This window comes from Arvicanthis niloticus, chromosome 3, assembly GCF_011762505.2.
Source record: "Arvicanthis niloticus isolate mArvNil1 chromosome 3, mArvNil1.pat.X, whole genome shotgun sequence".
NCBI lineage: Eukaryota > Metazoa > Chordata > Mammalia > Rodentia > Muridae > Arvicanthis > Arvicanthis niloticus.
This window is the reverse complement of record NC_047660.1, coordinates 82,870,460-82,885,572: the sequence shown is the minus strand read 5'-3', so window position 1 is coordinate 82,885,572 and position 15,113 is coordinate 82,870,460. Positions and strand designations below refer to the sequence as shown.

The window sequence follows — 15,113 nt, the reverse complement described above, 5'->3', positions numbered from 1 at the left end:
GCCAGCACATGAGACAGCAACAGTTTCCCACTGTCTGACCTCAGCCTCAGTCAGCTCCTGTCTGAGTCCTGTGCATTCTCATGATGTTTTACCTCTTCAATCTGGAAGTGTGGCAGAGTGAGGAGGCTCTTTCCTTATCTTGGTCCTGGAGGCCAGGCTAATGCAGCTGCCACAGGTCCTTTCTTCTTTCTGATTACAGAACAGTACAAACTGAGGGCTGCAGCGAGTGAGACCACCTCCCTTTCTTCAGGCTGTGAGCAGCACTGTGCTGAGCTGGGCAAGCACAACCAACAAACTGCTGGACTCTCTTTTTTAATTGTTTATAAATTCCTTTTTTAGTCTGGAGGTAGAACTCACATTTTTTGACTTGATAAATTATAAACTCATCTTGCAAGCAAACTTCTTGTACTGTGCTTTAAGTCTGAAGATCTGTTCCAAATGCCAACAGCCACCTACCATAGCTACTGTTCTGAATTGCCCTTGAACTGAGAAAGGACAAGCAGAAGGCAGGAACAGCAGCGCTACAGCATTTCTTCACTGAAACTCTCCGCGTGGCAGCTGTATTTTCAACACTGTTGAAATGAACCTTCCGACATTTTCTAGTGATCTGATTTTAATTAAAAGCGTTCTCTCCCAAGAGACTGACGCCCGGTATAAAGGCAGAGTTGTAAGTGCAGTGGAAAGCATGGAGGACTTCTCTCAGGCCTTTCCAGGTGAGTCACACAGCTGACTTGTTCCTACAGGCTCTATTTACAGGAACTTGACTGTTGTTAGGAAGGCTAAGGAGTAACAGATGACACTGTAGCTGTATGTCATTAACATTCTCTGGATAAATTCCAGATTAGGTTTTATCTAAATATGATTATTTTCATAGTGGTTTATAGAAACCACAGATCTGCTACTGCTTAGAAGTGTCAGGTAGGACGGAATCAGGACACATCCAGGTAGGAAACCAGAAAAGGACTTTGTTCAACTGGGATTAATAGAAAATGTCTTAAAATGAGGAAGGTGGCAAGTGGGAGAAACTGAAAGGCTGCCTTCATTTAGATAATTCCTTCCAGGAAAAACTGTCAGTCTAATAAAAGTGCATAAATACTCACTCCTCTTTTTGGCTAAAACTACCACTCTACTTCCCAAGTCCAGAGTAAGGTTAGGACTGAGAAGAGAAAATCTATAACACATATTTTTTCTAATTAATAGGTAAATAGTCATTAAAAATTACTAGGAAAAACAGAATATCATCGCATCTGACAGATCAGATTTTTAGCACCATAAGGCTACTAATCTTGTTTATAATGCTAATAATTCATGTTTACAATGAATAACTTTTTTAAATTACAGACCTTAAATCATCAGTGTTTGCTACTCTTCTATAGCTGTTTCAGAATTACACGAGTATAGCTCCAAGCTTAATGAAGTAGCATTACTTTGTTAAGAATCTCTGTGTGTGCGCGCGCATGCCCGTGTGCGTAGGGTGGGGGAGGCAGTCTTACTACACAACCCTGGCTTCCCTGACACTTGCTATGTAGGCTTCAGGCTAGCTTCAACCTTGGACAATCCTTCCGTCTCAGCCTCTAGAGAGCTGGGAATTACAGGCATGAGCTCTCATTGCTGGCTTCATTAGGAAATTTAACCCTTTGGTGAAGACAGACTTAAGTCACTGAAAGCTTGAATACATTTCTGTAAAGTTCACCAAGAAAATAGAACTGAAGGACAAAACCCAAACAAACAAGTAACAAAAAATCTTTTAAAGTACATAATAGTTTTTATATTTATATGGCATGGCATTTTATAAGGTGCTAGACCATAGTTAATAAATATCACTGAATTTGCATTATCCGAGTTAAATAATCATCTTTGTTTAGTTAAAGACAAAGAAGTAGTTTGAGATAGTTTTTGTCAATGGAAATCATTACAAAATAGTTTGTATAAAAGAACATGACTGAATGCCAGAATTAATTCCACAGAACTTGAAGGTATCATAAACTTAATATCAGCAATTAACTGGGTTATTACAAACTGCAGACAGCCTAGCTATAGGTAAGAAAAACATCTTTTTGTTTCTTCTGTGGTTGTTGTTGCTCAGAACGCAACCTTGCAGTATACCCTGGGTGGTATTTCATCATTAAGTAATAGGTAAGCATATGCATCAAAAACTGGCCCCACGTTATCTCTGTCACTCTAAGGTGTCCACAGAAAAAACTACCAATGGACCCCAACACTTGGAAAAAAACATGACCTAAGACAAGTATTAGTGAGGCACCTTGATGAAGTCAATAATGAAGCCCAGCCTGAGGAGATGAGTTTCCTGTGATGACAGACCAGAATCGTAGTTGATCTGAATTTGCCTTTTAGAGTCTGGTCTCTACATGGAGAACTGTCTTAGTCTCATTTACCAAACAGAACATGCCTATGAGAATTTTTTTTTGTTTGTTTTTTGAGACAGGGTTTCTCTGTGTAGCCCTGGCTGTCCTGGAACTCACTCTGTAGACCAGGTTGGCCTCGAACTCAGAAATCCACCTGCCTCTGCCTCCCAAGTGCTGGGATTAAAGGCGTGCGCCACCACAGATGCAATGGGCAGATTTTTAAATCATCAGACAATCTGTTGTACTATTTGAGTACATTCAGATTTGCTTAGGCCTGGGGACACTTCTGTTAAATGGGACATTTCTAGGAAACTCCCTCTCTAAATTTTAAACTCATAGGCAAAAAGTTCACTATTTGTTTTTAAAAATTACATGTTAAAAAATACCTTTGGGTTATGTAATCCTAGCGTGCCCAGCGTACCTCTGGTTATTTTTTTACTGTGGATGATCCATCATGTCACCTACAGGTGAGGCCTCTGCTCTGTGGGTCTGCGCTGTGGCAATGCAGTCTGCGCTCTGTCATCCATCTCTACTCTCACTCGGATTTCTTGTTCTTTCCTAACTTCTGGTCCTAGAGAGCTCAAGTATACTATTCCATAGCCTTATAGAAATGTGCAATGATTATGGATCTTTAACATTCATTTTGTAAATTTCACATGTACTAGGTACAAGCCGGTTTGAAATTGTTCATATTTGTATCCCTACTAATATTTTTTGTCAGTCATGTATTCTTAATAGTTACCGTAACTTTTCCTGGTTAAAATTTGCCTGGTAACATCTCAGTCTCTCCTCCATTTCCAACAAAACATGCAAATTCCGTATGTATCTGTTCTAACCAGTAATTTATTCTGTCATTTTATTTTGGAGTTTCTATTTGCTTTTCTCCCTTTCTAGTTTGACAGGGTTAACTGTAGTGGCTATCTTGGGTATTTTTTGTGGTGCTGAGAATCAAACCTAGGGCTTTGTGCATGGTTGGTAACTGCTTTACCACTGAGTTATTTCCTCAGCCCCACAACAAATCATTGATAACCTCATTTAAAAATTCACAGCTAATCAATCTAGCTACCCTTATCTCTCTTTCCTTCCATTCTTGTTTCCTTTCCTTCCTCCCTCCCATCCTGTCTGCCTCTCTATCTTCCCTTTAATTTATTTGTGTAAGGTCCTGGGTTTGAGAGCCAGCACAGTAAAAAATAGGGGGAAGGAGTGGAGAAAAAACTTCCTGTGAGAAGTGGTAAAGGAGACACTACAAGTGGGGTCATAAGAGAGTCTGGGACTCCTAAGCACTTGCAGTTGTTTCACTAATAAGATCATTGGTTTGAGGCTAAGCTGGAGATACATTTCAATAGAGGTGACATTTGTAAGTTGTTGGCAAAATACCTTATGTTCTCAATACCCTTTCCAGACAAACAGATCAGGGTTAAGTGGTTCCTACAAGGTTACAGTCAGTAAGATGGCAAAGCTTAGAACTGTCTGCAAACCAAACTCCATTCTAAGAAAGTACTACCATAGTAAAGTACTTAGTAAATAGTACATAGTAAAATACTTCTTAGAGAAGTATTCTGCAGCTTTTTAATGTAGAAATAATTTATAAATTTCAAAAACAAACGACTAAACAGGAGGCATAAAAGCCTTCTATGTGCACATCCTATTAAATAGGACACAATAAAAAGTTTGCTGGAGAACAGATTCATGCTTAGATTCGAATTGCTCAGTATGCCATACACTACTGCAGAGTGACATGTAAATGCAGGTGGGTTAAGCAGATTAAAATCCACATTCCTCACATACATGAGGCACACCCTGGCTCAGTAGTCAGTCCTATATGGCGGTAGTCAATGTTAGACAGTGTTAGTACAAAAGTCCTCCATCACCAGAGTTCTAGCAGACAGCTCTGCTCTACAGTCTGAATTATGTGATTTTACTGCTGCAGCAGTGGAAGAAACCCTGGTTTGGAGAGCAACAGTGCTAGACTATATCTATCACCTTCATAGCTCCTCAACAAATTCCTGAACATCTGAATATCTTGTCTGTTCATTTTTTAAAATTTGGAACCAGAGAGATGCTTCCAAACAGGAACATTGCCGCTGTTTAATAACCGCAGAATCAGCAACCCCTCAATTCTTTACTAAAGTCCAATTAAAGCTTTGTGTAGCTATAAAAGGCTCTTAAGTCAGGATGAAAATACAGTATTTCTCAAAGATTCATGAGAAGCACCAAATCCAATGAAAGTATCTTCTCTAAGATTTTACCTCTCCTTGGGAGTAGAGTAGGTAAGTATTCTGTAGAAAAGTTAAAAATAAGTCAACTACATCAAATAGTTTAGAAGTAGAAAAAGTTACAGTTCATGTTTGTTTCTTCCTTCCGCATTAATGCTAAAACTTGATGTGAGTGAAAGAAAGCTGGATATGAAAGTACAATTTGAGTTAAATGGGCCACAGACCTGGTGGCATCTCCCATAGGAGAATAATGAGAGAACAGCTCCAGGATCAGGCATAATTACGTACATGCATAATCAGATCTGATGTTATACTTAATGGACAAATCCCCAAACAACCCAACAGCTTCCAGACTGACCAATCTATGTTCTATGCCTAGGACTCATTAGACAATGTATACTCAGAATCCTAAGACTCCATGTCATCCTATGCTGTCCTACCATCTCTGGTAAAGCTCCTCCTTTAAATGCTGTCCCCAGTGGGAAAACCTGGAAAAGTGAGTTCTCTGTTCAAGTAAGGAAATCTTTGTTTCTATCCTTTGTAAAAGCATTAGTTCAGTTTTCTCCACAAGAGTATGTCAATTAGTATTATGAACAATCTATGATACTGTAAGGGGTTAAACTTACAGAACATTGACAATTTTGTTGATTCCAGTTACAGTCCAGATAGCCACTAATTTATATAATAAAACCAGGCAATAGTTTGTTTGCTTATAAATCTGCCTTTATTTGTTCTGTACATGTATTAGTGAATCACTTTCGAATAACTCAAACTCTGGAAAGTTAGGTTCTATTTGCTTTTTTGATTGTTTGTTTTTCAAAGATAGGGCTTCACTATGTAGCCTTGGCTGGCTCTGTGAATCAGGCTCGCCTTGAACACAGTTCTACCTGCCTCTGCCTCTTGAGCACTCCATCTCTAGCATGGCCCGTGTAAGTCAGTTTTACAGGACTCTAATTTGAAGGACTCAGGCTTATGCCACATGGTAATCAGGTGCACTAGGCTTTTGATTTTCCCCAATGACTAGGAGCAATACAGAACTGACACCACAGTAAAAAGCAGAATTAGTCTTATTTTATATTAAAAATTTAGTAAGTGTCCATTTGAAGAATCCTCCCATAACGAAAACTTAACATAAAACAGCCATTTGTAACATTCCACTCTTTCTCACATAAATCCTGAACTTACAGGTATCAAATAACATGCATTTTTTTTTTTTTAATTTTTGAGATAGGAGCTTATATTATATAGTACAGGCTACCCAGCCTCCAAAGTACTGAGATTATTAATGTATACTACCATTCCTGGCTCAAAAAGTATTTCTAATAAGCCTGTAGAATTTAAAATCCAAGAGGTAATTTTCAGTTAAAATCCTGAGACACAGTTAACTGAAAAGTCAAGAGATAGATCCTATTTTATGTAAATACTTTAAAAATGAGCAAGAAATGCTGGGTGGTGGTGCGCATGCCTTTAATGCCAGCACTTGGGAAGCAGAGTCAGACAGATCTCTTTGAGTTCAAGGCCAACCTGGTTTACAAAGAGTTCTACCACTCTGTTTTGGTATCTCTCCTGGGTCAAGTCCTCAATTACACTTCTAACATCATACTGAACTCTCAGAACCCAATGTACAGCATGCTCGTGCTGCAGGAGATCTAACGGAAGCACACGAACGCTGAGTACTCTACCACCAAGCTACAGCCGCGACCTTCAACTATACTTAGTGTTCAGATGGTCCCATTATGAGTATCTAAGATTTTTTTTTTTTTTTTTTTTTTTTCTTATAAATGTTAGTAAAGTAGTATGTACTAGTATGTACTAAGCAAAAAAGAAAATCGTTTGGACTGTACATTTCCCTTGGGATAGGAATAGAAACAACACAGTGGGATACTCCCTCAGTACTGTAGAGCAACAACCAGCCACAGTGCCCAATCCAATATGATCATGGTGGGGAACAACTGATACTCTAGAGTATACTGTGTTGCTAAGCTCTGGCCTCCAGTAGCTTAAGTATATTAACAAACTTTCAACTTATGATAACTCTATCAGCAAGTAATGCCACTATGAGGTGAGGCACATCTACACTCTTCTTAAAAGGGCTACTCGCTATTACAACCTGTAAAAATGCCTGACAAGACCTTGGGCCAGGAACTCCCCAACTAAATGTATGCGGTTCACCTTGAGTCTTGTCGCCACACTTCCTGTGTATCCTGCATAGGTTACTCTCTATCATTAAAGCACAATAGCTTTGGCACAGTATTTGTACCCACTAAACACTATTAAACTAGCAGGTTGAAAAGTGTCACCATCCATGGTAAAGTACTTTCTCTGTGGAAAGCATGTGCATCTGCTCTCATTCTGCGTCTGTCGGATTAAGCTCTGTTGCTCAGGGTCATGAGCAGACAATTTAGCACCACAGCAAAAACAAAGGACTAAACATTTCACAACAGAAACAAATACAATGTTAGTAACTGGGCTAGATAGTATAGTTAACTAAAATAACCTAAGTTAGTTATTTGCAAAGGGCTTTTCAATTTTAGAGCTAACTTAAAATGTTTGGTTTTGGGGATGATGAGATGGCACAGTCAGTGAAGGGACTTGCCCTCAAGCCTGACAACCCGAGTTCCAGACAGGAACCCACATGGTGGAAAGACAGAACTATTGAAAGTTGTCCTTTCATCTCCACACATGGGCTAGGGTATATATGCACACATACATATACACAGTCATACACATAGACTAATACATTTAAAAAGAATTTGATCTTTTACTAAGACACACATTTATAATGTATGACATATTTTGTATAATTTGAAACTTCAAAACCCAATGTTTTGAAATTAAAATCACTCTGTTAAATGCAAACAGATATACTCACAACTTGCATTTCTATACAGAAGAAATGGTTCATGGAGCTGAAATTCCAAATCTTTATTCACTGGTTCAACCAGATTATGCATGTTCAGTCGGTTGACAATGGTAAAGCCATGGTAAGGTGAAGCTGACCTTAGATTTAAACAAAGAGAACCCATGTTACCTTTCTTTTTTTTTTTTTAAGATGTATTTATTCATTTTATGTATATGACTACACTGTTGCTGTCTTCAGACACACCAGAAGAGGGCATCAGATCCCATTTCAGATGGTTGTGAACCACCATGTAGTTGCTGGGAATTGAACTCAGGACCTCTAGAAGAGCAGTCCGTGCTCTTAACCACTGAGCCATCTCTCCAGCCCCCCCCCCCCCCCCGTGTTACCTTTCAACCTGTAGAAATGTTATCTACTCCTTTATTCTCATTAAAAAGAAATTCTTAATTATATCACATGACATGATTAGCATCTGAAACCGTAAGCAATAATACAAGACTGGGGATATTGCACAGTGGTAGAATGTTTGCCTAGCATGAGCAAAGTCCTAGGTGCAAGCCTCAACTCTTAAAAAAAAAAAAAAAAAAATAAGTCAGACATTTCCCTCTCTGTACCTAAGTCTTCATAAGGATTTGATTCCTCAGTGTAAAAGACAAGTCACCAAGGTCTCCACCCTACTTTATCTCCTGTGAGTCTTTCCTGCTTCTACCACTGGGTCCCTGCCACTGTCTTCAGGTTTGTTGCTACCTCAAGACCTCTGTCTGAACTGTGGCTCCCAAACTGGTGCCAGCATCTCTTCTCCAGCAAATATTTGCTCAAACGTCACCTCACCCCAATACTCATCTATTCTCTAACTACTGTCTTTCCCCCACTACTAGAATGGAAGCTCCCTGGCATTGAGGATTTCTGACTTTTTTTTATACCTGTAAACCAAGATTGATATAAGCATGTAATAAACTACTAGAATTCTTAACATTTTTTTTTCTCCAGTTTTTTGAGTCAGGATCTTTCTGTGTGGCCCTCAGCTATCCTGGAACTTTCTCTGTAGACTGGGCTAGCCTTGAACTTGGAGATCTACTTGCCTCCCAAGTGTGGGATTTAAAGGCATGTGCTACCAGGTTTTAAAAAATATGGTACAAGTCTGTCTATGACTGCCACTCATTTCAGCAGTAACTTTTCTTACATTAAGTAGGTCTTTGTATGTTTTTCTTGAGTTAGATGGACCTGACTTCTATAAGAATGCTCTTAGCTTCCTTACCAAGGGGATTCAACACACAATGCACCGAAAACTCGTCAACCTAAATACTTCATAGTTCTCATTTGTTTCTGTAATATCATGGGGAGGTAATGAAATCCCGTTCTACAGAAGAAACAAGCTTAACAGAATTAAGGTCCTTGCGCAAAGTCACACCAATTAAAAACTCCAAATCCAGTTTTCTTTTTTGATTCCTGCAAAGTAACATTATGACATTCTATACCAAAGTTCACACTTCCTCTAATTAATAGATCTGTTTTAGTCTTTTAAAATTAGACCTGTAAATAACTCTAAATGTTAAGGACACTACAGTTATTGCTTAAAAATTAGACGCATAAATATCCCCAAATGTACAGACAGTGCTATTCTAATAGTTAGGTGTACTTAGAGACTTGTATCATAATGATGAGGTTGGAGTTAGACCTTCTTTATTTTAGAAAAGGAAAAAAAAAGTAGAGAAAACAGTATCAAAGAAAGATGAGCTTGTCATACAAACATTAAAATACTTCTATTTAAAAGAGGAAAGTATATTTAGACAAGATCACAAAGCTTTATACTAACATTCATAGCACTCAATTCTTATAAATTAGCACCAATGGAGGAAGGCTGTCCATACAAAAAGAACCAGATGTCTGTAACCTACTTGCTGCTGCCACTCTAAGTTTTAGAATACAAGGGAAAGGACTTGCCTCTAAGAACAAGAGCTGCAGGTATCTAGGAATACAAGGGTCTCATGACTTGTCTCATCCTGTGGGCTGCCCTTTAGGCCCTATGTTGCCAAAGAGGTAAAGTTGTAAACCTTTACAAACCAAGTTTAAAGAATTAATTTTCAGAGAAGCTCAAAGTAAATTATATATGAATTAGGAATAACCTAGAACTTTGGGAAAGAAGCAGGAAGGGGCAGAACCAGCCACAGAACACAAATTCTCATCAGAAACTACAGACCAGCAAGAGTGCTGTCTCAATTACTTTATAGCTACTGTATTATACTGTATTCATACACATTCATATGTATGCATTCTTTTTTAACATGGGATAGTTGGGCAGGCATTAATTTAAAAAGGCTTTCTATCCTGAGCCAATCTTCCCAGGCTCTGAGAAGAGAAGCAGCTATAGTAAGACTGCACTGCTTAGATGGAGGAAAACTGGAAGAAGACAAACTGGAAGGTTCCTAAGACAATTACACAATAAAAATGGGCCATGTTACATGACAATGATCACTACCATCATATCCTTAAGAAACTCACCTTCGGTATACAAATAACGTCCCTTCTATATCTGTCTTCTCCTGTAACACACAATAACTCTGTTAGTTTTCCAGGAATAATCCAATGCCAAATGACCTCAGTGAAGCATCAACATTTTCAGGCCAACTTGTCTTATTTACTGTGAAATCAATCGTATATGTGCTCTTGTGAATGAACGCAGGCTCTTGTGTATAACTGTCACTCTCAGGTGTCATTCCTTCTGAGTCAGGGACCTCGCTGGCCAGAAGATGGGCGACTGCTACACTTGCTGGTCAATGAGCTCCAGTGTTGAATTACAAGCACCTCCATATCCCTAGTGTAGGATTGTGAGTCCAAGCTACTATGCCCAGCTTTCCATGTGAACACCTCAGGGTCTCACGCTTGAGAGGCAAACGCTTCATCCACTGAGCTGTCTCTTTAACCTCCAAATTAATCACTTTTGAATAGCTAAAGCAAGTCGCTTTTTAAAAATTTAAACCATTTGTGTATCCATTCAACCCTATAAGCATTTATGTAAGTGTATACAATGCCCAATCCAACAATATGTCTACTAGCATATGTCTATTTTCACCAGTAAGAAACATTTAAAGAAAAAGAAAAACAGAATTAGCTTTATTATTTTTATGTATTAACTTTTTTTTTTCAATTAAAAAAGGTGCTTTTGTCAGTACACACATGTCTTTATAACATATATGTGTGTGGAGCTTACAGAGGATAGCAGAGGGCATTGGATCCCTTGGAACTGGAGTTGCAGATGGATATAAACCATCATGGGGTGCTGGAAATTGAGCCAGGTCCTCGGGAAGAGCAGCAAATGCTTAGCTACTACTGAGCCAGTCTCCATCTCCAGCTTTATCTTTGCAAGCACGAAAACCTTTCAACTGGGTATCCTAATACTCCAGTCAAGGTATTGTGTATTGCAACTAAAAAAAAAAAAAAAAAAAAAAAAAAAAAAAAAAAAAAAAAAAAAAACCAAAATAAAATAAACAAGCAGTCTATTTGAATTTATACAAAAACAATGGAAACTTTCTTCAAAACTGATACCAGGGTTGAAGAGCCTGGGCACATGATGCACAGCTGTGTACCACTGAGCTAAATCCCTACCCTTGGGAAATTTTCTTATAAAATACTTTGTTTCCTTTCTGGAGAATTTAGGAATAGTTTCATGAATTATATACATTTTGTGGTTACCAAACACAATTTATTATTTTCAGAACTTTGTTAGGAATCATGGATAGAAAACCATTCTCTGCCTTAGGCAAATTTGGTAGGTTTTAAAAATAAACACCTGAAAATGTGATTAAGAAACTGTAACTTGGGTATATAGCCCAATGGTTGAGGACCAGTGCCTGCCTAACAGCAGTAAGTCTTGGGTTCTGTACTACAAGAAATAAAACAAGAAAATATAACATTAGGATTCCTTCTTTTGCTGCAAGAGTTTATTCAGGTTTTAAGCACAGGCATAGTGCTTTAATGTTCTAAAACTACATAAAAGTGTGACGCTTTTAATAGCTGAATTAGGAAAAGTCGATCACAAGAAAATGGAACATAAACAGGTGCTTCAAGTTGAAGTTAACTAGAATCAGTGAATAGACAACGTAACTTCTGCAACTCCATGCCACTCACAAAATCCAAAAAGAACTCAGACGTGAGCCATCAAAGGTCCTATCACTGGTCTCTTCTTGCAAATGTCTCCAAGGAATCCAGTTCTTAATGAGGTAGCCTGGAAGTCTTTCCTCAAACTCCGGTGATACAAAGTAGTTCGACTAAAGCTGGACTAACTCCTGAAACTGATTTTTAAGCTTCAATTCCAAAATCATCATTTAGGTCGGCAGGGAAAGAGGAGTGGGTTTTGCTATCAAGTACATGTGATGTATCTAATAGTTCTCAAAGTCTCAAACACAGGTTTTCAATCACTTGTTAAAAAAAAAATTAACCTGTCTCATATCCTGCCAATTTAACCTCAAGTCCCCAGAACCGACCCCCAAAAGACTGAGCCTGCCTCATTCTTCTTCTCCATCCGATTACCCCGCTACGTTTCTGGTCTACTCCTTCCGCTTCATTCTTCCAATTCCGCGTGCCCCCGTCACCTCTTTGGCTCAGGACCGGCCTCTGGGAGGGGTTCCGGCCTCACCTTTGCAGTCCTAGTCTCCAGCTTCACTCCCCCACCCCCAATCCTAAGCTGTCTGCGCGGTCCCTTTAAGAGGCGGCAGCGGCCAGGCTGGCGTTCTCCACGGCTGGGCCTCACTCACCCACTGGTTGGCTTTGGGGCAGAAAGTGTACAGGGCGACCTGGCCCGTGAGGTCTGCGATGCTGGTGATATAGGGGTCGTGTTGTTTCAAGGCCGCCAGACTCATCTCTTGCTCAGCTCGACTCAACAACTCCATCTTGGATCTCAGAGCCGAGCCCCTCCAGCAGGGACAGACTGTAGAACAGGAAAGTGCCATCCAGGCAAAGTTCCCCCAGCTCAGTCAACCCTCCACTTCCGCCTATCGGCTCGGCCTGGCCGAGAGTGGTACTTCAGCTAATCTCCTCCCTCGCTCCTATGCCCTGGGAGCCTGGTTCCGATCTTCTTAGGTCGGCGTCTGCCGGAAGACACAGGCGTCCGCGCCTGCGCGGTGGAGCTGTGGCGAGCTAATAGTCCGGAGTCCTCTCTTACCTGGCGGGGATATGAGCTCGTTCCTTGAGTGCTTCTGACTCCTGCCAGTGAGGCCGCACCCCAGCACAGTACCTCTTTCGGGTTCCGGCGCAGAATCGAAATGCTTGCTGCTGTGGAAATGAGGTCTCCATGCACCATTTAAAAAACTCAGACCAAGTGAGGAAGGGGAGCTGTACGTTACTTCCGACCTCAGAATGCACTTTACTCTTAACAGTGTGGTAACTTTTGAAAGAAATGTTTCAAAGCAGCCAAACTAGCCTGTCTGGAACTACACGGGACTCGGCCTACCCTCTTTTGCTCATCTTTTCCCTTATCTGGGTCCCAGATAAATATTTCTATTGTTCTATAAAGACCTCTATTACTTAAAATAATAAGTAGGTCTCTTTTAAAAAGCAAACATTTATTGAGCATCTTAAGGGGTCAGGTACTACTAAAAAGTAAAACAAAGTGTTCAGTTTATTTTCATTGAGTTGCTTTAAAGACCATCTCTTTTTTTTGTTTTGTTTTTTACTGAAGACGCCTCAGTGCAAATGAACATTTTTGCAAGGATAAACTTTTACATTTTCATCGAAGTACCACCACATATTTGTGTTGTTTGTGGTTTTACATTCCAAGATCATTTACGAATGGAAAGGCAAACTTTATGTTCTTGACAGAACCACGGTGAGGCAAGTACAAAAGCCAGAACTGCACCCTAGAGTTTATTCACTCTTTGGTCATGTACACATTCGTTGAACTTACAGAGTGCTTGCCAGTTCTCAGCTTCCAACTCTTTTGGCTTCAGGAGAAACTAAAAGCAAGAAAATAACTCCATGATAGACATTTCTTTTTGAATTCCAGAGGGTAGAGTCTTTATTTCTGTCTGAGCCAGGAAAGGTAGTGAAGGAACTCTTAACCAGTTCCAGCATGGTGGGCATGTTCTCCCGAATTCCCTCTGCCTTGCTAAAAACTGTTAGATTACATTCCTAACACTAGTCACCAAGGCCTATTCCCTAATTTAGTCACTTCTTTCTCCTGAGGCTGACTACCAAGATCCAGCTATCAAAGTATTGAAGTCTAGCAGTCAAAAGTCCCCTTCGGCTCACCTAATTAACATGTCCAATTAAAATTAAACATCTTAACATGGGGTTTCCCCTTTACCTTTATAAACAGGGACCACATCTATCTCCTCTCTATCCAGAGACAACCCTTTGTCCTTTCCCCTCCCACCTCCCCAAATATTTCTTACCCCTCTCCTCCCTGCTCCTTTGTTTTCTTCCGATTTGCTCTCTTCTTCTGTCTCCTGTCTTTGTCTGTAATCCCTGCTCTCTGTCCCTCTGGGGCACATACATCTCTGTGCTGAGAACATGGTCTTCGGGTGTCTTGAGCTGACTTCTGACATTGGCTTCAGGTAGAAAGGCTTCAAGGAGTGGTGAGGTTTGAACTGGTACTTTGGATGAGTAGGTGTTCCTTGGGAAAGTAAAGTAATGGCTGAAGTTTGCCTCACAGCCCAGTGGTGAGGTGGGAACCTAACGTTTAACTGATGATTTAATTCAGACTAAAGGGGAAAAAGTGAGTGGTTCACAGTTCCACACTAGTCAGGAGTATTCTGGTATTGGAGTCTCTGGGATCCTTTTTTTCATATCTGGGCTGCCTTTCACCCAGTGGTGGAGGACAGGAGCCCATTACTTTCTGTACCTTCAGTTTCCCTCTGTATGCTAATTTTTGTATGTTACTTTAAATTTTGTTTATGTATGTGTACATGTGTTGGTGTAAGTTTATGCTGACATAAGTGTGCAGGGGTGCCTGCAAAGGCCAGAAGAGAGTAGTGGCCATATGGGATCTTAAGTTATAGGCATTTGTGAGTCTCTGGACCTGAGTGCTGGGATCTGGATTCAAATTCTCATGGCTGAGCTGTTGTGGGGTTATCTATTAGAGAAGACTGCTCAGACATGGGTTTAAGCCAATAAAAAAACCCAATCTTTATTAGCTGACCAACAACTACACGAGTGTTTGGGATCCCTGTGTAGTGCTGAGCCTTTCTCAGGGTCAGCTTTTAAATACAGAAACTATGTTCTGGGTTGACATACTTCAGTTAACAAGAGCAGTTAGCCAGATAGAACTACAGAAGCTAAAAGGCAAGGTTAGTACATTTTGAGACTTTCCCAGAACGTTATGGACTTTGATGGGTTAGGCCTTTGTTTTAGTTTTGGCAGATAGCAGTTTTTAACAAAATCTGAATTGTTTGATTTTACCAATGAAGACTCAGGAGCCAGATTGCTGGGGTGAAAGATGGCTACTAGCCCAGAGAGGGAGAGAAAGCACCCAGCTGACTTTCTTCTTCAGCTGACATCCCAGAACAAATCCCCTCTCTCATATCTCTAAAAACCTTCAAACTGAATGTTCCTCCCTTCTACTTCCTGTTCGTCTCTCTATCCATCCTCCTGACTCCCTCTTACTCTCTATGGTTTTTTTTCTTAATAACCCCATGTTCACTTTTTGTCAACTGGCTACTTGCTCCAATTCTTGAC

At 40.0% G+C, this 15,113-nt stretch overlaps 1 protein-coding gene across 2 annotated transcripts in view; it reads right to left on the bottom strand.

Annotated features, from left to right (window-relative positions):
- Dcp1a (decapping mRNA 1A) overlaps positions 1 to 12,519 on the bottom strand; it is a 47,420-nt gene extending 34,901 nt beyond the window's left edge. Inside the window, exons 1-3 of one of the 2 annotated variants that reach the window (XM_034497319.2) lie at positions 12,197 to 12,519; positions 9,945 to 9,985; positions 7,455 to 7,582 (exon numbers count right to left, since the gene is read on the bottom strand). In XM_034497319.2, the coding sequence (XP_034353210.1) occupies positions 7,455 to 7,582; positions 9,945 to 9,985; positions 12,197 to 12,391 (364 nt within the window). In that variant the 5' untranslated portion in view covers positions 12,392 to 12,519. The remainder of the gene's footprint in view (positions 1 to 7,454; positions 7,583 to 9,944; positions 9,986 to 12,196) is intronic. The other variant, XM_034497320.2, reaches the window with a different exon arrangement.
- Between the last annotated feature and the right edge of the window lie 2,594 nt (positions 12,520 to 15,113).